At 39.4% G+C, this 23398-nt stretch overlaps 1 protein-coding gene and 1 pseudogene across 1 annotated transcript in view; both read right to left on the bottom strand.

Annotated features, from left to right (window-relative positions):
• Positions 1-30: 30 nt before the first annotated feature.
• NOX4 (NADPH oxidase 4) overlaps positions 31-23398 on the bottom strand; it is a 163895-nt gene continuing 140527 nt past the window's right edge. Inside the window, exons 16-18 of the mRNA XM_008153612.3 lie at positions 17614-17682; positions 15974-16074; positions 31-1862 (exon numbers count right to left, since the gene is read on the bottom strand). Of these exons, the coding sequence (XP_008151834.1) occupies positions 1742-1862; positions 15974-16074; positions 17614-17682 (291 nt within the window). The 3' untranslated portion in view covers positions 31-1741. The remainder of the gene's footprint in view (positions 1863-15973; positions 16075-17613; positions 17683-23398) is intronic.
• Positions 4722-5567, bottom strand: LOC103297014 (glutaredoxin-3-like; annotated as a pseudogene).

Raw genomic sequence — 23398 nt, 5'->3', positions numbered from 1 at the left:
CATTGCACATTTCCCATGTCTTTTTCTGACTCACCTTCCACAGAAGGGAGAAGAAAGAATTCCAAAGAGAGGAAGAAATATCTGTAAGTAATATGTTTATGGGAATTCAATGCTGGATGGTACAACATGCTTGATTGTTATTGGTAAATCAGAGCAAAAAAAAAAAAAATGACAGTAGCATCTATCAACTTATATTACATCATGCAAAATTTTAACAAAGGCAAGAGAAGTTATGGTGCTGATTTCAGCAATGTGCTATATTTGATAGCAACTGATAAATGTCGACAAAACAAAATCACTAAACTGTAAAAATGCCTTAATTCCTAAGGTAATGAAGTGAGTCTTCCTGTGGGCCAATATAATGGCCAGGGAACATGAATTGATAGGATCACACAGAGTAAGCCTAACAATGACTTTAAACTCAGTAATTCCCTATGGAGACCCAGAATACCAGGTGGTACAGCAATAATATTGCTGGATTCTGAACTTGAATAACTAATGAAATATTTCATCTTGTGTAGGAAGTAAAATACAGATTTCCTATTAGGGATGTGACTATACTTTAAATATCTTCAACATAACCAATGCGTGACAAAAGAGAGATCTTGTATCTATCTCAGTGACCACTGACCGACATGATGCCCTTTGGTTTCAAAGTGCAAATAAACAAAGTACCTTAAGAGGCTGAAGCCTAGCGGGTGTGGCTCAGCGATTGAGCATCAACCCAGGAACCAAGAGGTCTCCAGTTCGATTCTTGGTCAGGGCACATACCCAGGCTGCAGGCTCGATCCCCAGTAGGGGGCACGCAGGAGGCAGCCAATCGATGATGATGTTCCTCTCTCATCAATGTTTCTATCTTTCTATCTCTCTCTCTCTAAAAATCAGTAAAAATGTATTTTTAAAAAGAGGTTGAAAACTAAGACAAACTATGCTGGGGGGAAAGTAATGAAAAATAACAGAGATCACAATGCTGAAAAGTGGAAAAAAACTTATTAGATCTATATCCTTTTATAATTTATAGCAATAATATTTCCTCATTACTATGCAGCAGTAATTGATTAAATAAATTGAGGGTAAATATGACTGATTAAATAATTATGCCTAATGCATGCCAAGGGAGGGAAGATTTCCCTAGATAGAAGAGGGGGGGATATAAAAATAGATACATCTGTAAAAGATTCATTCAGCATAAAGTCTAAAGACATCAAGTAGAGGTATTAGCTCAGTAGTGAGGAAAATTAGATATTGACACAAAGTACCCGTATCAATAGAGAGTCTTATGCTGTATCTTAAAACATCTAATATATTTGCCTGGAGTTTTTCTAAATCAAAGCCACTCTGTTATTCTTAGGTGAAAAATGTAATCTGAGTTTCAATGAATTTTTTAATTTTGTTCAATCTTCCATTTGTTCAACCAAAAACAATTTAAAGAAGACCAAGGCTATCTATCAGCCTCACAGTGAGAAAGTGTAGCTCCTCACTAGGGAGTTCTTGAATCTGCCATAAAAATCAACAGTGGGCATCTAATAGTTTTAATTCTAGCCTGGAAAAGTGAATCATCACATCAGATATTCTTCAGGGCCTCTTTGGTGTACTGTGACCTGTCATCTTGCCTCATTCTCTGTATTTCCATTTTAAATAATCATAAATAAGAAAGCCTTGCTATTCTTTGGCAGAGGATAGCTGTTTGAATTTCAAAGTGTTAGCAATTGCACTCATTCCTTCTTTAAGTCCCAGGTTTTCAGCTGAAAGATTCTTTATTGTATTCAAATCTTGTCCCATATGAGTTGTTTTGGTTACTCAGTTTACGAAGAGTCTTAGAAATTGATCGGGGTCCACAGCAAAACACACCAACTGTTTTCCTGGGAAGGAAGAGGGAGAAAATGGAAAATCAGGTGGAAAATTTGGCAGAACGTAACAAGAAGTACGCTTTATGAGCATGTGTAAGGTATTAACAAAGTTAATTTCCTGCTGCTGGGCCTACTAAAAACAATTTTTTTTTAGTTATTTTCAGATGTAGATGATCACTCAGGAGATATTTTATTTACCTCATGCTTTCCATACTAGAATTCAGGAAAATTCAAAGAATGTAACTCTGAGCACATATTTGCTTATTATCAGAGAGTGAGCAGTCTGCCTTAACCTTTTCATTACATGCCACTGGCGAGGGCAGAAACTACACCAACAGCAGCAGTTGATAAATGTTCATCCACACCACATCATGTCAATGTTCTCTTATAGTTGTTTTATATATATTTTTCCTAAAGGTTCCATAAATTTGCATGGGCAGTGATGAATTTGAGAAGAGAAAGAAAAGGCATTACTGATTTGAAAGGATAATTTTAAGTTACTGATTTATATCCTCATTGAAAGAAAAAAACATTAATCTGGATACATTTTCTCTTTCGTTTATGCACTACAATAATTATAACAAATGCCAAGCAGGTTTTATTATTTGCTAACATAAAAGTTTAGTAGATAAATTATACATATCCTTAACAAATAGTCTAAATAAATCCCAGGAAATGACAAATATTTCACAATAATCTTCTTCCATATTTGTTGACTTGCCGGAATTCTTCCTGAGACATGATTAACAATTCATATATCTTAGACAAATACAGTATGTCCTCACTGTCTGAAAATAATTGGTGCTGGAAAAAAGACAGTGAATTCATTTAAATGGGTACAAAAACTTTATAATAAATACTGAAAAATGATTTTATTATAACTTTACATCTTGAAAAATACATCAAAGAACTATGAAAACAAAACTTTCCCTGCAGTTATGATTGGGGACTAGATTTACCCTCCAGCATTAAAAACCTTGAAAAAAAGAAGATATATGAAACAAGTATTTGCAGAAACTGGACAATAGGCAGAAGAGAACAGTGAACCCTGAGAAAGAGGAAAAAACAATGGGATCCAGAAACTGTCTCTGCTTATTGCCTGGAGGCAAGCTACTGGCTGCAGCACTGGTTAGTGGTCTCGCTGAGTTCAGGAGACAAACAGCATTTGTGCAGGCCAAAGTAGCTAGAATTTAGAGCAGAATATGGAATGGACGAGATATCTACAGAAAGAAGCTCTAGAGATCTATAGAGGAGTATCTTTAAGTGTTGGGTTCAATACTGATTTGCTCATGTCTGAGAAAAAAAAATCATATGAATCTCAGTAAGGAACTTTCAGGGAGCAGTATGTCAAGTGCAGTTCAGAGTTTACATAAGCTTGAGAATAATTCATATTCCCATAAGCCAGAATGGAAAGATCTATATGCAATACATGGGCAATGGGTAGTGAGTGTTCTAGAAAGGTACCACTTTACTTGTTAAAAAGGTAAAGTGGATATTGGTAAAATCAGCCTTAGATTGCAGGCTGCTCTAGACCTATACTAACAAAGCTCAAAAGCAATCCTTGAAAAACTTAACCCAAGTAACAAAACATTCTGCCAAACACAAATCCAGCAATATAGAAAAGAATAAATCAAAATTTGGCATTTGACATCTAAACTTCATAGTGTGCAGAATTCAATCAAAAATTATAAGGAATGAATAAAGCAAGAAATTATCAACTATAACTAGGAGTGTTAGGGGCTGAATTGTGTCCCACCCCAATTCATATGTTGAATCTCTAACCTACAGTACCTCAGAAGGTAGCTATATTTGGAGATAGGACCTTTATACATGTGATTAAGTTAAAACGAGGCTGTTAGAGTAGATCCTACCCAACTTGACTAGTGTCTTTATAAGAAGAGAAAATATGGATATACAAAGAGACATGAATAGAAAAATGTCTATGTAAAGAGGCAATAAGAGAGTGCTCATCTGTAAGCCAAGAAGGGAGGTCTCATAGGAAATCAACCCTGCTGACATTTCGATCTTAGATTCCCAGCCCCCAGAACTGTGAGAAGATAAATTTCTACTATTTAATCCATTTAGTCTTCAGGATATTGTTATGGAAGCCCTAGCAAACTAATACAAGGAGAAAGGTAGGTCAATAGAAAAAGGCCCAGAATGATAGAAATGATGGAATTATCAGACATGGTCATTGAAACAATGATGGGAATCATGCTTCATATGTTTAAAGACAAAAATCAACACAATGAGAAGAGAAATAGAAGGTTTTTAAAGGCCTACATGGAAATTGCAATGATTAATGGCAGTATTTAAAATTATACATATACTATGGGTTAACAGAAGACTAGGCACTGAAGAAGAAAACATATTGTAAGCATGAAGTCGGCACTAGAATCTATCAACATGGAAACATACAGAGAAATAAATATTTTAAAAAATGATGACAACAAACAAAAAAAAAACAAAGCTTCAGTGACCTATGGGACAATGTCAACTAGTCTAAACTATATGTAACTGTGGTCCCAACAATGACAGATGACAGAAGGGAAAAAGGAAAAAAAAACACATTTAGGAGTAACTGATAAATTTTTTTCCCCCAATTGAATGAAAACAAACACATTGACTCAAGAATAAGAATTTAATGAACCCCCAAGGAGAATACACAAAAAGAAAACTACATAAGGCAACTTATAGTAAAACTATGAAAGCCAGTGACAAAGAGAAAAATATAAAAGCAGCTGGAGGGGGAAAAAAACACATTATAAATAATTAGCAAAAGATGAAAGATGGACATCTTTTCACAAACTATGCAAGTCAGAAGGCAATGAAGTGCTATCTTCAAAGTGCTGAAAGACAAAAAAGAAAATGTCACCTATTGGATACCAAGAGAATTCTTTTTTAAAAAATTGAATTTGAAGATGTTTAATGTATTCTATTTTTGGTGGAACAAAACATAGCATACATTTATTTAGCACAACCTTCTGCGGTACACAGAGCCAGACTGGGGAAGAAGGCTTTTCTCCTCCTCGTCCATGTCTGAGGATTGACTCATACGCTGTTCCACTGTAACTATTCCCTGCACTAGTTGGGTACCACATCTTACATTTATTTTGTCCTTCCAGTGGCAGCATCAATTCACCATTTTCTTTCAGGTCTTTAACCATGTTCAGCCCTCCAAGCTCCCCTTTCTCATACAGCTGAGGGTAGGTTGGGCAATTGGAATATGTTTTCAATCCTTGCAGAACTTCTCCATCCTCCAGTATATCAAATGACCCGTTTTCAATATCAGTCCTATTGAATTTGTTTGCTGAATCCACATTTAGCTTCCTGTGTGTTTCCTTGCATGGAGCATCACAGAAGCTTTATTTGTCAGGACTGTGAGCCTTGCCTCTACTTTGGGAGCTTTGGGGCAAATTGTATCTAGTTCTTCAGATGCTTTCAGCTTCTTCACTATGTTAAGTCCTCCTATGAGCTTGCCAGAAACCTAGAGCTGGGGAGAGGGGGGCCAATTGAAATAGGTTTGGAGGCCCTAATGAACTTCTTCATCCGAGAAGATACCAACACTCCTAAACTGAACATTGTGTTTGTTGACAATTTCCACCATCTGCTTGCTGAAACCACAGTGAGGCTCCTGCAGAGTCCCTTTCATAAACATCATGCAGGCAGCAGCATGAGTTCAATTCTTTAGGTGAAGGTTGAGGTCTTCTTTCGATGCTCATGACCACTGGGTTGGGAAGGTGCCCATGGGTGCATGTCGCCGAACATTTTTGGTCAATTCTGGTGCATGTGCACCATCTAATCAGTAATTTTTTTCAGAATTCTTGAAAAACAGAAATAATTTCATATTTTTTAGATACTTCAGGTAGAGCTTCCAACTTCACAAATGAAACTTGGAGGTATTCTTTGGCTAAGCCTGCCATCACACTATTCATCTGATCACACTGTGGAGCCCATGGTGACAAAAATGAACCACAGGGGGACATCTGAGGTACAGCAGCTCCTCAAACTGCTGTGCTGAGATGACCTTCACTGCTGCCACTGTGGCATCAGCCACCCAGCCACCACACTGCTACTGCCAGACAGTTCTATACCAAACAAATTTGATACCAAACAAAAATAATTTTCAAAAGTGAAGATGGAATACAAACTTTCGAACAAAAGGTGAGATAATTTATTGCCAGCCAACCAGCACTATAAAATATATTGAAGGGAATTCTTCAGAATGGAGAATAAAATCAAAAGGGAAATTTGAATCTACTGCACCCATCCCCACCTCCACCCCCCAAATTAAGAGGACCAAAATGGTGAATGGTGAATCAGTGAATAAATAGAATGTATATTTTGTCTAATTTTTATCTCTTTAAAATATGATTGATGTTTAAAACAAAAGCAATAGCAATACATTTTGAAGTTTAAAGCAAATTTGGAAGTAACATGAATAAGAACAAAAGCCAAAAAGATGCAGGGACACTGGAAGTACATGCAATGGTGTAACACTATCTGAAGTATACTGTGATGAGATAATGATGTATACTGTAAACCTAAAACAATGTTTCTCCAATTTCAGCTTTATCAGAATCACCTGAGCAACTTCACAGACCACAGATAGCTGAGCCCCATCCTTAGAGCTTTAGATTCAGCAGATCTTGAAGAGGGCTCAAGAATTTTCTTTTCTAACAATTCCCAGGTTCCCAGGTGATATGGATCCAAGGAATGCAGTTTGGAAAACAATGCCTTAGAGTAATAACTCAAAGCAAACAGACAGGTATGGGTAATATTCCACTAGAGGAGAAAAAAAAACAGAATCATAAAAAATACTCAGTCCAAAAGCAAGTACACAATGGAAAGGAAAAAAAAAATAGAAAAGAAGGAACAAATAAAAGGAAGCAATAGTAAATTGCTAGATATAGACCCAATCAATGAAAGTCAAAATACTCTAAGAGGAAAAGATGGTCTCTTCAATAAATGGTGCTGGGAAAACTGAATATTTACATGCAAAATAATGTAACTGGACCCCTCTCTTATACACTCACAAAGTTAACTCAAAAAGATTTCAAGACTTAAATGTAAGACATGAAACAATCAAAATCACAGAAAACCTACAAAAATAGCTCCTTGAAATTGGTCTAATCAATGATTTCATGGGTGTGACACCAAAAATACAAACAACAGAAGCAAAAATAAACAAGTAGAACTACATCAAATTAAAAACTACTACACAACAGAAGAAATTATCAGCACAATGAAAAGGCGACCTATGAGATGGGTTCATGTCTGAATTCTGACTCATTATCCATAGCTTTAAACTAATCATTATCTTTTAGGATCCTAGTTTCATTTGTAAAATAATGATGAAGGCAAGGTGACTTCAAAAGCTCCTTCACCTTCCTTAATCATATAATACTGTCATATTCATTTTCCAAATTTAAAAGTCATGCAAGGAAGGAACCATTCTCATACACAAGTGCAAAGTAAATTAAGTATAAATTGATTTTGCTTTTGTGTTTTGGTAGGACAGTATTGAAATGTGCACACCCTTTGATCCAGCAATTCCATTTTAAGGATCCTAACCTATTGCAATACTCTCGGATGGGCACGAGAACGTATGTACAAAGATAATTACTGTCACATTAAAAGACAGGAGACAACCTAAATATCCATACAGGATAGTAATGCTCATATCATCCATATTCTAGAATAGTATTGAGATATAATGCCATAAACATTTCATGAACAATATATGGTGTATCTGAAAAAGACTAAGTTGAAGAATTATATATTTCTAGAGGCCCAGTGCATGAAATTCATGCACGGTGGGGGGATCCCTCAGCCCAGCCTTCACCCTTTCCAATCTGGGACCCCTTGGGTGATGTCCGACTGATGGTTTAGGCCCCATCCCTATAGGCCCCATCCCTAAACCATCAGTCGGACATCCCCCTCATAATCTGGGACCACTGGCTCCTAACTGCTCGCCTGCCTGCCTGATCACCCCTAACCACTCTACCTGCCTGCCTGATTGCCCCTAACTGCCTCTGCTTGCTGGCCTAGTGGCCCCCTAACTTCCCCCCTGCCGGCCTGGCCACCCCTTAACTGCTCCCCTGCCAACCTGGCTGCCCCCTAACTGCTCCCCTGCCAGCCTGGCTGCCCCCTAACTGCTCCCCTGCCAGCCTGGTCGCCCCCTGTCTCTGCTTGCTGGCCTGATCACCCCCTAACTGGTCCCCTGCTGGCCTGGTAACCCCTAACTGCCTCTGCTTGCTGGCCTGGTCACCCCCTAACTGCCCTCCTGTCAGCCTAGTCGCCCCCTAACTGCCCTCCTGACGGCCTGGTCCCCCACTAACTGCTCCCTGTCAGCCTGATCGCCCCTAACAGCCTCTGCCTTGGCCCCCCCTCACCGTGGCTTTGTCCAGAAGGAAGTTTGACATCCAGAAGATGTCTGGTCTAACCAGTCTAATTAGCATATTACCCTTTTATTAGTATAGATTCATTCAATTTTTGTTCAAATTAAGTTTTATATTTTCAATCTATATTTTAAATGTATATGCATTCATATATATATACATATACTCATGTACTTATATATTATACTAGCTTTCCCGTTGCAGGAAAATTCCTGCAATGGGATTTCCTGCTGCACTCTACCCCGCCTCCGTTCCTCCCTTGCCGCCCGCCTCGCCTTCTCCTCCGGCCCTCCCGCATTTCCCTTCGCCCCCAGCCCCGCCTCCGCTCCGCCTTTATCACCCGCCTCACCTTCTCCTCCAGCCCGCCCGCATTTCCCTTTGCTCCGCCCTTGTCGCCCGCCTCCGCCCCGCCCCGCCCTTGCCACCCGCCTCACCTTCTCCTCCGGCCAGCCTGCTTTTCCCTTCGCCCCCGGCCCCGCCTCCGGCCCCGCCTCCGCCCCGCCCTTGCCGCCCGCCTCGCCTTCTCCACCCCGCCCGTGTTTCCCTCCGCCCCCGGCCCCGCCTCCTCCCCCGGCCCCGCCTCCGCCCCGCCCTTGTCACCCGCCCCGCCTTCTCCGGCCCGCGTTTCCCTTCGCCCCCGGCCCCGCCTCCGCCCCGCCTTTATCACCCGCCTCACCTTCTCCTCCAGACTGCCCGCGTTTCCCTTCGCCCCCGGCCCCGCCTCCGCCCCGCCCTTGCCGCCCACCTCGCCTTCTCCTCCAGACCGCCCGCGTTTCCCTTCGCCCCCGGCCCCGCCTCCGCCCCGCCCTTGCCGCCCACCTCGCCTTCTCCTCCAGACCGCCCGCGTTTCCCTTCGCCCCCGGCCCCGCCTCCGCCCCGCCCTTGTCACCAGCCCCGCCTTCTCCTCCAGACCGCCCGTGTTTCCCTTCAGCCCCGGCCCCGCCTCCGCCCCGCCCTTGCCGCCCACCTCGCCTTCTCCACCAGCCCGCCCTCGTTTCCCTTCGCCCCCGGCCCCGCCTCCGCTCCGCCCTTGCCGCCGGCCCCGCCTTCTCCTCCAGCCCGCCTTCGTTTCCCTTCGCCCACGGCCCTGACTTCGCTCCTCCCTTCTCCTCCCCCCGCCCTCCTGGCTTGCTTGCTTCTTCGAAGCTTTACTCCCCTTTGCAGCTCTTGGCTTCTTTCGACACTGTCTTGATATGCAAATCAGCCGCCATCTTTGTTGGGGCAATTTGCATACTCGTCCTGATTGGTTGGTGGGCGTGGCTTGGCTGGTGGGCGTGGCTTAGGTGTAGCGAAGGTGCGGTCAATTTGCATATTTGTCTATTATTAGATTAGATATGTATATATGTATATGTATTTATATATAAATACATACCTTTAAAAATTTCTTTAATGATTAAGGTGTTACATATGTATTTATTCCCCCATTCCCCCCCACCCCCACCCCCACTCATGCCCTCACCCCCATGTTGTCTGTGTTCATTGGTTAGGCTTATATGGATGCATACAAGTCTTTTGGTTGATCTCTCTCCCTTACCCCCACATACTTTTTTAAAATATATTTTTATTGATTTCAGAGAGGAAGGGAGAGGAAGAGAGAGATAGAAGCATCAATGATGGCAGGGAACCATTGATTGGCTGCCTCCTGCACGCCACCTACTGGGAACCAAGCCGGCAACCCAGGCATGTGCTCTTGACTGGAATCGAACCTGGGACTCTTCAGTCCACAGGCCAACGCTCTATGCACTAAGCCAAACTGGCTAGGGCATAAATATATCCTATCTAATAATAGACAAATATGCAAATTGACCATACCTCCGACACACCCACAAGCCACGCCCACCATCCAATCAGAGCGAGTATGCAAATTAACCCAAACCAAGATGGCTACAGCCACAGAGAGCAAGGTTTCCTAGGTAACAGAGGAAGCCAAGCTTTCCCCCTGCCCTTGCCAGGCCTAAGCCTCCACTCAAGCTACAAAGTTTCAATTATAGAAGGTAAACAAATTCAAACAAATGGCGGCAGAATGGAGTTTGAGAGAGCAGGCCAGGGTTGCCGCCGGCAACAGGGGAAGCAAAGCTTTCCGCACACCCTGGCCGGGCCGACCCGCTTCAGGCAACAAAGTTTCAATTATAACCCTAACACAAATGGCTGCCAGCCTCGGAGGGAGCCCTAGGCTTGGCTCTGCTCCAGGCTACAAAGTTTCAATTGTAGAAGGAAAATAAATTCCACATACCAGGGCCTCCACTTGGGTTGCCAGGGGGCGTGGCCCACCTGCAAACCACCACAGGCCCCTCACTCAGGCCACCCCACACCCCAAGGGAACCCCCACCTGATCTGGGACGCCCTTCAGGGCAAACCAGCTGGCCCCCACCCCTGCACCAGGCCTCTATCCTTTCTAATAAAAGAGTAATATGCAGATTGATCATCACTGCAACACACAATATAGCTGCCCCCATGTGGTCAAAGATCCTGCCCCCCTGTGGACACAAGATGGCCACCACAAGATGGCCAGCAGGAGAGGGCAGTTGGGAGGCACCCGGCCTGCAAGGGAGGGCAGTTGAGAGAGACCAAGCCTACAAGGGAGGGCAGTTGGAGGTGATCAACTCTGCAGGAGAGGGCAGTTAGGGTTGACCAGGCTGGCAGAGGAGGGAAGTTGGGAGCAAACAGGCTGGCAGCAGAGTGGTTAGGGGGTGATCAGGCTGGCAGGCAGAAGCGGTTAGGGGCAATCAGGAAGGCAGGCAGGCAAGCAGTTGGGAGCCAGCAGTCCTGGATTGTGAGAAGGATGTCCGACTGCCCATTTAGGCCCGATCCAGCAGTCGGACATCCCTCAAGGGGTCCCATATTGGAGAGGGTACAGGCTGGGCTGAGGGACAACCCTCCTCCGTGCACGAATTTCGTGCACCGGGCCTCTAGTACTTTTATAAGTGTGTATATATCTAAGTGTATGTGGGGTGTGTGTGTGTGTGTGTGTGTGTATGCCAAGAATTGCTTAATCAATTTAAATTTGTATTCTATATAGTTATTACATTAATACCTACTGGTTTAATATTCTGAACATTAAATTGTAGCCCAGCATATAGTATTAAACTTATTTAATTTATGTCTTTCTTCTTTATTCCTATCTCTATATATTCTTTATGCAATTTATGTACACAAGGTTAATCAAAATTACACATCTAAAATGAACCCTTCTATTTAAATAATACCTTTTTCTAGTTAATGAACCCTTAAGATATTGATTCATTCTTTTCCAAACTATGCTACATAAAAATCCCTTACAAATATAATGTGTTGTCCTGGCCGGTATGGCTTAGTTAGTGTCATCCTGTGCACTGGAAGGTTGCTGGTTCAATTCCAGTCAGCGCACACCCCTAGGTTACAGGCTTGATCCCCTGTGGGGGCGTGCTGGAGGCAGCTGATGGATGCTGTTCTCTTGCATTCTCTCCCTTCCTTTCCCTTTCTTTCTCTCTATAAAAATCAATAAAAATATATTTTTTAAAATTAATGCATTTCAATTGCCTGCCCAGAGCAAATACAGAAAGTGAAAGTTGTACAGAATATGAACAGTAGGTGGTGCACATCTGCTCATCTTAAACCAACTTGAACCAGTTTGTTGTTTAAAGAAAATGAAAAAACACACAAAATCCCTCTAAATCATGAACAGCATAACAAATGCAAATTCTTAAGAAATAACCAAAGAAATCAATAATCCAAGACTAATACCCTGTAAATGATCCTCTATTGTTTTGGGGTTTGGTTTCAGAATGAAGCAAAAACAAACAAACAAACAAAATCAATGTTTTCAACAGTATACTATGAAAACTAATAAAAGAATGCTTCTCAGAGTTCAGTTAAATGTCACCAAAGAGGAATGAGTCGTCTGTGGTGCACAGCAAGACCCAGGTCAGTCTGACAAGATGATCACACATAGGTGGATGATACTGGGGAAAGATAAAAAGGAATATAACCAAAACAGGGTTGACTTTTATTTTATTCCATATTACAAAGGATCTCTGTTTTCTAAATAATGCTTTCCTCTTCAACCCCAAACTACTTCTTCAAGGGAAGGGAATACAGAAGTGGTTTCAAACATGGATAAAATCTGAAGTACATGAGTATACACTGAGTGGCCAGATTATTATGATCACTGAATGCATAATAATCTGGCCACTCAGTACATATCTATCTATCTATCTATCTATCTATCTATCTATCTATCTATATATATATATATATACTAGAGGGTCCAGTGCATGAATTTGTGCATGGGTGGGGTCCAGCCAGCCTGGCCAGGGAGAGGGGACATGTACGGTTGGCCGGCCTGCCTGCTGGTCGAACTCCTGGTCGAGGGGACAATTTGCATATTGGCCTTTTATTATATAGGATATATTCTGAGTGGCCAGATTATTATGCGTTCAGAGATCATAATAATCTGGCCACTCAGTGTATGTTCCTTTTTAAATTTTGCTTCTGGGGCTCCACACCATAATTGCTAAAACAAAATCTCTGAAGATGGAGACAAACACCATGATGAATCAGTGATTCTTTCAATACATCATGAATTCATGAATTGGGATTTTATTGAAAGTTTCTCCACCTGGCCAGTGTGGATCAGTGATTGAGTGTTGACCTAAAAAACAGGAGATCACAGTTCAATTCCCAGTCAGGGCACATAGACGGATTGTGGGATTGATCCCCAGTGGGGGTCATGCAGGAGGCAGCTGATCAATGACTCACTCTCATCATTGATGTTTTTCTCTCTCTCTTTCCATCTCCTTTCCTCTCTCTGAAATAACTAAAAAGTTATCCCCCCGCAAAAAAAAAAAAAAAATCTTCATCTCATAAGCTGTCTCATTCATTTACAATCAAATATCCTTTTTATATTTATAAAATATTTTTTAAAATGGTGAATTAATCAACTATATACTAATAATTATAATGATAAAATAATTAACACGAAACCTGAGTTCCCCGAGATATGTGATCAGTGCTGGGGCCCCACCAGCAGGCGAGGGGATCCCAAGGCAGGTGCTGGGCGTGAAGGCAATAGGGGCATAGGCTACCAAGGAGACAGAACCGAACCTCACATCACCCTGCTTGGCCCCGGAGGATGACTTGTTAGCCAGAGATAGGTAAGATTCCTCAGGGAAGGAACAACCTAAGACAGGCACAGTTGCAGAGGGGCCATCAGGAGAGAACTTGGGGGTCAACAGTGGTGGGGCACAGACCCTCACCCCCCCAACCTTGCAGTGGTCTGAACCCTCATCCCTTCTGAGGGAGGTCTCCTGCCCCCATGGCTGCTTTGCTTCCCACGCTCAGCTCAGATTGGGACACAGGTGACAAACAGAGACTTGGCCCAGCTCAGATCGGGACCCAGGTAACAGAAAGAGACTTGGCCAACAGCAGCTGCCCTATATCTAAATCCAGCCTAGCACCAGGAATGCTCAGGGCCTACTCAAGAATGCAAATAATCCTTTCCACTAATATTTACAGGGTAAACTAAGAGTGTTGGTAGAGTATTAAATTTCACAGTAAAATAGTAATCAACTTTTCAGATTAATTTAAATAGGCTAATTGAAATAAGTGAATATTCAAGAAAATTTAATTGTACTGGACAAAAAGCTGTTCCTAAAGTGGTAACTAAAATTTCTATTGGTAGTTCATCTCATGGTGAAATTCCTGAACATGCAATGAACCTAAAGCAGTCATATTTTTGTGCAAAAAATTAAAATTTAAAGTTATCAAGACTGCATTATAAAATTTACAAAAGCCTCCATTAATCAAAAAAAGGGGGGATAGTAAGGTAATATCATGTAAGGAAAAATATCCTATAAGTAAATTACATCTAGAAAATTTTTACTTTACAAAATTAATTTTCATTTGTAATGCTAACAGCAAGACACCCATGAAAAACACACATGGTGTCTAAATAAGACAAAGGAAAATCGTTTGGGCAAAAATAAAAAGGATCCCAAATCAATTATATAGAAAAGATTCCTTTATTAACTTTTGGTCGAGAATATGTTTGTATATTTTCAGAAAACAACTCCAAGACCATGTGGATTCCTGCAACAGAGAGGAATTGACAGGTCTGCTCCAACCACGAAGACAAGAGGAGAAACAGTCCAGAGATGGAAGACACTGACGACACCTTGTCATACTAGCAGTCAGCAAGGTGTTGCTGCAGGTTGCCTAGGACCAAACCAGAGAGAGTTGGACCTGTATTGCCACCATGTGCCCACCATCCAGATATCATTGCTGACATGTACACATAAGGAACTGTTTGGCATTGAAACAGGGACTCAGAACTGTTGGACATTGAAATTGGGACTCAAACATTTTTTGTTATTATATGTTTATTTCTAGTCTGCAGAGGCAAGGTTTTTTAAAGGAAAAAAATGGGGGGAAAAATAGATACAGAGGCAAAGAAGCATTGAACAGACTGTCAAACTACAGCGGGAAGGCAGGAGAGGTTGGGGGGTGCTGTAAAAGATCAACCGAAGGACTTATATGCATGCATATAAGCATAACCAATGGATACAAGACACTGGGGGGGGGCAGGTGAGGGCATGTACTGGGGGGTAGGGGAGGCCGGGGGGAGGTCAATGGGAGGGAAAAAGGAGACATATGTACTACTATTTGTAATACTTCAAACAATAAAAAAAAATTAACACTAGAACCTTAGGGTCATATGAAATTATAAGCATTAAATAATCAATTTATGCACATTCTTGTTGCAGAAATATGTTTATTTAGCAACAAACAAAATAATTAGTTCAAATATAAAAATATATTGAAATTTGATGAAATTTTGCAGCTTAATCAGAATTGAAATACAAATTCAAGCAGAAAAGAATTGTGTATAATTTCCAACTGCGAATGAAAGTTTATTTGTATATTTACAATATATGAAGTTGGTATCCAGAAATTATGATATTTAGATTCCAGTAGATATGTTTAAAATAGTGACATTAATATTAAAATGCCAACATCTGCAATATGTTAGAAATTACAGCCTTAGCAACTACTTAACCTTACGATGAAACTATTTCAATGCCAACTTTAAAATGTATGAATGGGTATATAGTTTTCAAAATGCTTTTAGATTAGAAAACAAATGGGTTGTCTACTTTATGCCCTAAAGTGAATCCTTTCCTTCAGTAGCAATCTCTGCCGATCATAGATAGTCCATTATGTTAAGATTCTTTACAATTATAGCTCCCAAGAAAAATAATTTTGTTTAAAAATATTCCTGACTTAGAGACTGCAAATAATAACTAAGAGCTTCAAATAATGTATTCATTCTGGTAAAAAGGTACAAAATTTTTTATTTTTAAGCACATGCATTGTTAGAATATTTGTAGAGCTCCCTTGTTTGCCAACATGATCTTGAAGAACTTTCCCATGATCACCTGATATATGCTGTGGGAATGAACATTCATTTTAATATGGGTCTATGTAAATTTAAAAGTAGGTAGAAGAGTCTAGTTCATAAATAATTTATACACTATTTCTAAGCCAAATTTTAATTATTTGGCATTACGCTTTCGTGAGGTGTTCCCTGCCTTGCTTCCTCTTTTGATAGTGATAATTGAGTGTTTAAGTAGCTTTCTAATTTGTAAACCCATTACTAAGTCATCTTAAAAATTCCATGTAATGACTTGGGAATATTTTAATTTGATCATTAGCCACATGTCAAATTTGCTGAGTAATTGCACTTACCCTCTGTTACATTTTGCTATTTCATCAAACAGAAGTTTCCACTGAGGACGTCCAATATAAAGTCTTGAATTCAGTGCTTGATATTTTTCTCCAATTATTTTCTGCCACAAAGAAAACATTATATTTATATGACACAGAGTTGGCAAATTGCCCATTTCTCTAACCTCATTTCTGCTGGTGCTGTGGCTTCCTACCAAATTGCTGTGATATAAAGAATATAAGTAGCAACCTATTAAGTACAGTAAGTTAGAACGTAATTTCCTTCCTGTTTTCCTTTAAAATCCATTCTCTTCTTGAATGCCATTATTACAAATGGCTGATTTGCTTCATTTTTAAATAACTGCAATGTTGAAGAATGCATTCCAATTGCCTACTTTCAAAAAGGGCCTCAGCACATAAATTTTACTGAATTGTTTTTGCACTACAAATACAGTTGTCATATTTGGCACCTTAGATGGGTAAAATACTACAAACTGTAATCATAAATTTGGGGAAATAATCTTAGACAAGACAACCTAAGACAGAAGAGCTCCAAACCTCAGGTCTATTAACAAATAACTCAAATGAACTGGTTTTTGCAATGAACAGAATATGAGATCTGAAGAATCAGAGTCAAGTGAGAAGAGAGGAATAAGTGTCTGAGTCCCAGGCAGACAAACTGAGAACCAAATACAGTGTATACTCTATACCTTCATTAGAGCAACACCATGAAGGTAATGATACCGACCTGCTTCACGAGAGTAGTAAAATAAAATATTTTTACATATCAAGTAGGGAAGAACCCTGACTAGAAAAAATAGGGTTAGATTAGTTTTGAAGTAACTGACAAGCATTCATAATTTGTATCCAAAATACTACAGAAAATGTATGATAGAAAATACTAAAATAAAGCGTGTGAAAGCAGTCACGCCCAGATTTACACAATGGTGCAGCTCTCCATGGTGTCTGTAAACATCAATTTTCTTCATCTATAATATGGGATAGCAATATCTCCTACCTCTTGAATCTGCTGGAATTCTATGATTGTGTATCTGATTGTTTAGCTCAGTGCCTCACACAGTGAATAAATAATGTGATAGCCGTTGCTATTCTTTTTCGTTTCCCTTGAGGGGAAATAAAACTGTTTTGTGTGTGACCTTATTTTTCCCCCCACAAGACCTCCTCTTGATGAATACAGTTACAAGACTGTTCGGTTATGGTCTGGCCTCTATAGGTAAAGAACTTGAGGCAATAGTGAAGAGGAGAGAGGGGAAATACTCGAAAGGTCTGCTCTATCTCCCTGTGAGGTGGACAAAAAAATCCCCCCCAAAACAGACAAAACAAAAATAGCATAATATAGGGTAGCTCCCCCCCAAAAAAGTATACACACTTTAACAGCTGGTAGCTCAATTTTGAAAATGAAATGTATTTTAATAAATGCTGCCTTTGTAATTATTCAAAGTGTGTGCATACATTTTGGGGGACACCCTATAGGGTTAACTTTAAGGACAAGCCATGAGTTTTCTGGACACATTCCAAGAGGCGTTCCTGTGGGAAACCTCTTCAAACCACCTGCAGAAATGTTCTCCCTGCACAGCCCTGCAGTAAACCTCCTGTTATCAAGAGACTCGTTTCATTTACAGTAACATCCAGCCACATACCTGCATCCCATCTGTTTGACTGAGGTGCAGCTGGATGTTGACATAGTCAGGTCTGTTCTCTTGCCAAAGCTGAGAGGACATAAAAGTAAGGAGACATTGAAATTATTTCTGTAGACTCAGACTTCCTCCTATTCTAACACATGGGATTCTAGAATCAGTTAAAATGTATCTTGTCTAATCACAGTCAATATTTACAAGCAAATACATATCAAACTGCACACATATACAGGGGTGGGCAAAAGTAGGTTTATAGTTGTTCCTATGGAAAATGAAATGAAGGTTTTGATTATTACAATAGCTTTATTAACTTGTGTTTTACATACTCACAACTGTAGACCCACTTTTGCCCACCCCTTGTGTGGTGTGAAAGTAAAACAAACTTATATATTGGGACTCAAAGTAGATGTTTTAGAAATGCAAAAGAAGTCATTTTGCTGATAGGGAGTGATTAAGTAGGGTTTCATCACCCCTCTGGCACCCTTTACAATCTTAAGGGCCTGCGGGAAGTAACTGAGAGATTTCTATTGCTATGACTACCTGGCCCACAGCTTTCTAGCAAGTTACTTAACTTTTCTCGGCTTCAGCGTCGTCATCAGGACAATGATATGGTTGAAGGACATTATTTCACAGGTGGCAACACTGAATTATAAAATCCTAATAAAAATATATTTTACCTTAAAAGTGATGAGATGTTTATCAGCACCCATAATACTTTTTTCTTTTAATTAATTTATTTATTTATAAATATATTTTTATTGATTTCAGAGAGGAAGGGAGAGGGGGAGAGAGATAGAAACATCAATAATGATACAGAATCATTGATTGGCTGCCTCCTAATATTTGACAAAGGAGACAAGAACATACAATGGAGTCAAGACAGTCTCTTCAATGAATGGTGTTGGGAAAATTGGACAGATACATGCAAAAAAATGAAACTAGAGCACCATAATACTTTTAAAATATAATCACTAGTAATATCCCATCCATTAGCTGACTCAAATTATATCTAAATGCTAAATTCATTTTAAGGCCCTTTCTGAATTGAGTCAGGATTCATGGATTTTAACTGAGAAGAAACTGAGGGTTTTCCAAGTCCAGTAATGGTAGCATCTCACAAAATATATGTTTTGTGCTGATTCTTATCTTAAATGCCTACCAGGATGCTGCTCAAAGACTCCTACCTCAAAAACTGGTGTTTGTTGCCCTCAGCCCCCAGAAAAACTATGAAGATTTGAATAATGCTCTTAATGATTTCAATGTCTCCATTTTAACTTCTCTCTCATAAGTAATAAGATAAGTAATAATACATACTAAAGCAACAATTTTCTTCAAGTAATAATACATACGAAAGATAAGTAATAATACATACTAAAGCAACAATTTTCTTCAAGTCCAGAGAGCAATAAAAATAACAAATACATGGATCAACACAATCCTGTAAATGGATTAGGGTTATAATGTCATGCACAAAGGTTATGCTTTTCAATTTTACTTTTCCTGCCTGTCACTCTTCCTTATTTTTCTCACAAATAAAAAAAATAGCATAATGTAACTCCTGAAAGGAACTTTATAGATTACTAATAGGAATTATAGCAATCATTTATTAATTCTTTGAATAAGCTAAATCTCACATCAGACTTTAAGTCCTGTTATCCTCATTTGTACATTGAAGGCATAAATAGGGTTTATAAAAGTTAAGTAATTTACCCAAGGTCTCAGAATCAGTATGAAGTAGAGCCAGTGTTCCATTTTATTTTATCTTTTTTGTTGTTAATCCTCAACTGAGGATATTTTTTCCATTGATTTTTTTAAAGAGAGAGAATGGAAGGAAGAGGGAGAGAGAGAGAGGAAAAAAAATCCATGCGACATTGTCTGGTTGCCTCCTACACATACCCCAACCCAGGTGGTTGGGATTCAGCCTACAACCTACATATGTGCCCTTGACCAAAATGGAACCCAAGATCCTTCAGTTCCCAGGCTGACTCTGTAACCACTGAGCAAAACAGGCTAGGGGCACGGTTCCATTTTAAGTGGGACTCCAAATGCCTGATGTAGTCCTGCTTCCTCTTTTTTTATTTCCCCAATGTGATCTATAGAAGTGAAGTAATTTGAAGCGAGGTATGTAGTTATTGACAGAGTTGGTACCAGATCACCTGACATCTAGCCCTGCACTCATTTCTAAAATCACCAGGTTGGACAATCCAGTCAAGCAAGAGCCGCCTAAGGTGCAGCTTTTGTAATCATTTCAGATAGTCTGACACTAAGACTGAATGGCTAGGGCAGCTAGATAGTTATGTTCTAGGCATTCTAGAATGATGCAAAAGAACTCACAGTTGGAAGATTGAAAGACTATACATATTCTTATTTTTAGGTTAAAATATCTAATTTAATTTTCAAGTTAAAAATACCCTTCCACTCCAATCAGTGTTGCTCAGTGATTGAGCACCGACCTATGAATCAGGAGGTCATGGTTTGACTCCTGGTCAGGGCATATACTTGGGTTGTGGGCTTGATCCCCAGTATGGGGTGTGCAAGAGGTAGCCTATCAATGATTCTCTCTTTATTGATGTTGCTATCATCCTGTGCCTCTTCTTTCCTCTCTGAAATCAATTAAAATGTATTTAAAAACACCCTTTCAAATAAGTGAGAATAAAACTTTAAAAATTGATATTGCAATTATATTTAGTAATTAATGGCATAAGCAAAATACAGCACACCATCCAATATGTCTTAAAAGTATTTGGATTGAAAATTCAACTCAGAAAGTGTGGGCTAGAATAAAATACGAATTTTTTATTTTTCAATTATAGTTGGCATTCAATATTATTTCATATTAGTTTCAGGTGGTTAGATACTAATTTTAAAATGATATAAGTGAAATCAAATGGTATTTGTCTTTCTCTGACTTATTTCACTTAGTATAATATCCTCTACGTCTGTATATATGTTGTCAAGACTGGTAAGCTTTCATTCTTTTTATGGCTGAGTAATACTCCATTGCCTATATATACCACATTTTTTAATCCAATTCTCTATTGATGTGCACTTAGGTTGTTTCTATATCTTGGCTATTGTAAATAACGCTGACATGAACATGAGGATGCATATATCATTTTAATGTGGGCTTGATTCCCAGTAGGGGATGTGCAAGAGGCAGCCAATCATTGATTTTCTCCCATTAATGTTTCTATCTTTCTTTCCCTCTTCCTTCCTCTCTGAAATCAAGAAAAACCTTTTTTAAATGAAGTAGAAATTGGTAATTACAAAATAGTCATGGGGATGTAAAGTGCAGCATAGGGAATGTAGTCAATAATATTGTGATAACTACATATGGTGCCAGAAGACTATATTTTCATATGGTTTTCAAAAATACTTTTACCTACTCTCACTGAGACTGTATGTAAAGTCACTATGCATTATTGCTATTGGTCTCTCTCGGTCTCTCTCTCTCTCTCAGATGTGCACACACACATACGAAATTGTTACCAGTTGCAAACAGAAAATAAAAACCTTTTCTTTTTAACATCATCCAAATGTAAATTGTTTTAGTGTCTTCTGGGGGAGTTTTGCCAGTATAACTTAAAAATTTAAATTCATTCACAACTTCCAACTCCAGAAAGTCCTGTTTCTGGCATCAACCTAGAAAAAATACTCACAAATTGGAAAGTGATGAGTTTGCTCCTCTAGACAATTTTTCCCTCCTTAGCCTCAAAGACAGAACTCACTTTCTCTCTTGCTACCACCTCACTGGCCACTGGGACCAGTCTCCTTTCTTAGCCATTACACACCTTTTGCTTCTCTGGAAACTGCAGTATCCCAGGATTTGCTATTTTCACACACATTCCCAAGATGATCAGCAGTCAGATCAGTCTCGTTCATAACCTTGCAGTGGCTACTCATCTCTCCCTTCCCCACTCCTGATTCAGCAGGTCCCTGGTGTGCCCCAGAAATGTGTCCTTTTTTTAAAGTTGTGGTAAACATTATAAACTTACCATTGTAACCATTTTTAAATATGCCGTTCAGTGGCATTAAATACATTCATACTGATGGGCAACCATCATTACCATCCCTCTCTGGAACTTTCCTTCTCAAACTAAAACTCTGTATCCATTAACCAATAAATCCCCATTTGCCCTCCCTCTCATGCCCTGGTGACCAGCATTCGAGGAAATTGACTACTCTAGGTACCTTATATAAGTAGAATCAGATAATATTTGTCCTTTCGTGTCTAGATTAATTAAATTAGCATAATACTTTCAAGATTCATACATATTGTAAAATGTCTCAGGATTCTATTCTTTTTCAGGCTGCATACTATTCCATTTTATGTATACTCAGAGTTTTCTTTATCCATTCATCCATCAATAGACACTTGGGTTGTTTCCATCTTCGGCTATTGTGAAAAATGCTGCTATGACCATTGGTATACAAATATCTGTTCAAGTCACTGCTTTCAATTATTATGGGTATAGTTCCAGAATGCATCTCTTTTTTTACATAAAATCCAAAGGCCTTATGTAATTTGTCCTTTTCCCAGAAAACACAAGACCTCTCTGATAGCTGTTCATACTAATTTTCCTCTTGCTTACTCTGCTCTGCCCACAAAGCTCACTTTCATCTTGCTCCAGTCTAATACTATTGCATCAGAGTGCTTGCCTGTGAAGTTGGGTCCCTCTGCCCTAAAATTTTTCACCCAAGATATCTGCCTGTTTATTCACTTTACTCAGGTCTCTGCTCAAATACCAATGTTGGTGGGCATTTCCGAATATTCAGTATACATTAATATGCCCTCTATCATTTACTCTTTGTTGCTTTACCCCACTTTCTTTTCCTTCTTTGCCCTAATCAGAATCAGTCATCCCATTTCTTTATTGGTTTATTGTCTTTCTTCCCCACTTAGAATGTAAATCACATGAGATCAGAAACTTGTTTTTATTTTGATCTCTGATGTAGCTCCATGTCCCAGAACAGTTTCTACTTCATAGTAGGCAGTTAATAAGTATTTGATGAGTGAAAGAATGACTGATTGAATGGGTGAATATCTGTACAAAATGGCATGTATAATATTCATCACCATGTTTTTTATAATAACATTATAAATACCCATCCTGAGGGAATGGTTAGATAAATTAGACACATTCATACTCTGAAATACTCTATAACAGTAAAAAGAATGAGGTAACTCTATATGTACTATTATTAAAAATGTCCAAGACATAGTCATAAGTTTAAGAAAGCAACTTCCAAAAGCAATACAAAGTATGCTAGAATTTATAGAACACTCAGGACTTCCCTCTTGTTACATAGATTGGGGTGGGGAAAGTAGTAAGGAAAGATTTTGCTTTATCTGAATTATTTGGAAAAAATTGCAACAAAGATGCAAAAAAATGTGTATTACTTGTACAGCTTGAAAAAATAAAGAGAGATATATTAATAGATAAATAAAAGGTCAAATGTAGGAGAGATGAAGAATGCCTGCTTTCATACTTATAAGAACTAAAACTTAGAATTTGGGATTTTGGAAATTCTGCATAATGTGCCAAAAGTCTGGTGATGGTCCATTTGGAATAGTGAAGGTGAAGATAAAAGTTAACAGCTATTAGAACAAAAGATGGGAAATGTACTAGCAATGGCCTGCTGATGTTTCTCTCTATTTGCCTTCCCTCACCACTCCTTATGCATGCATTTGCATACATCACGCACATATATATGCCTACATTAATAGTGCATGCATGCATTTCTATGTTAAAATATTTCATGTTAGAACTTATCAATCATATCAGAT

Source organism: Eptesicus fuscus, chromosome 13 (assembly GCF_027574615.1).
Source record: "Eptesicus fuscus isolate TK198812 chromosome 13, DD_ASM_mEF_20220401, whole genome shotgun sequence".
Lineage (NCBI taxonomy): Eukaryota > Metazoa > Chordata > Mammalia > Chiroptera > Vespertilionidae > Eptesicus > Eptesicus fuscus.
Note: the sequence above shows the minus strand (reverse complement) of the source record. Positions and strands in the feature narration are given on the sequence as shown.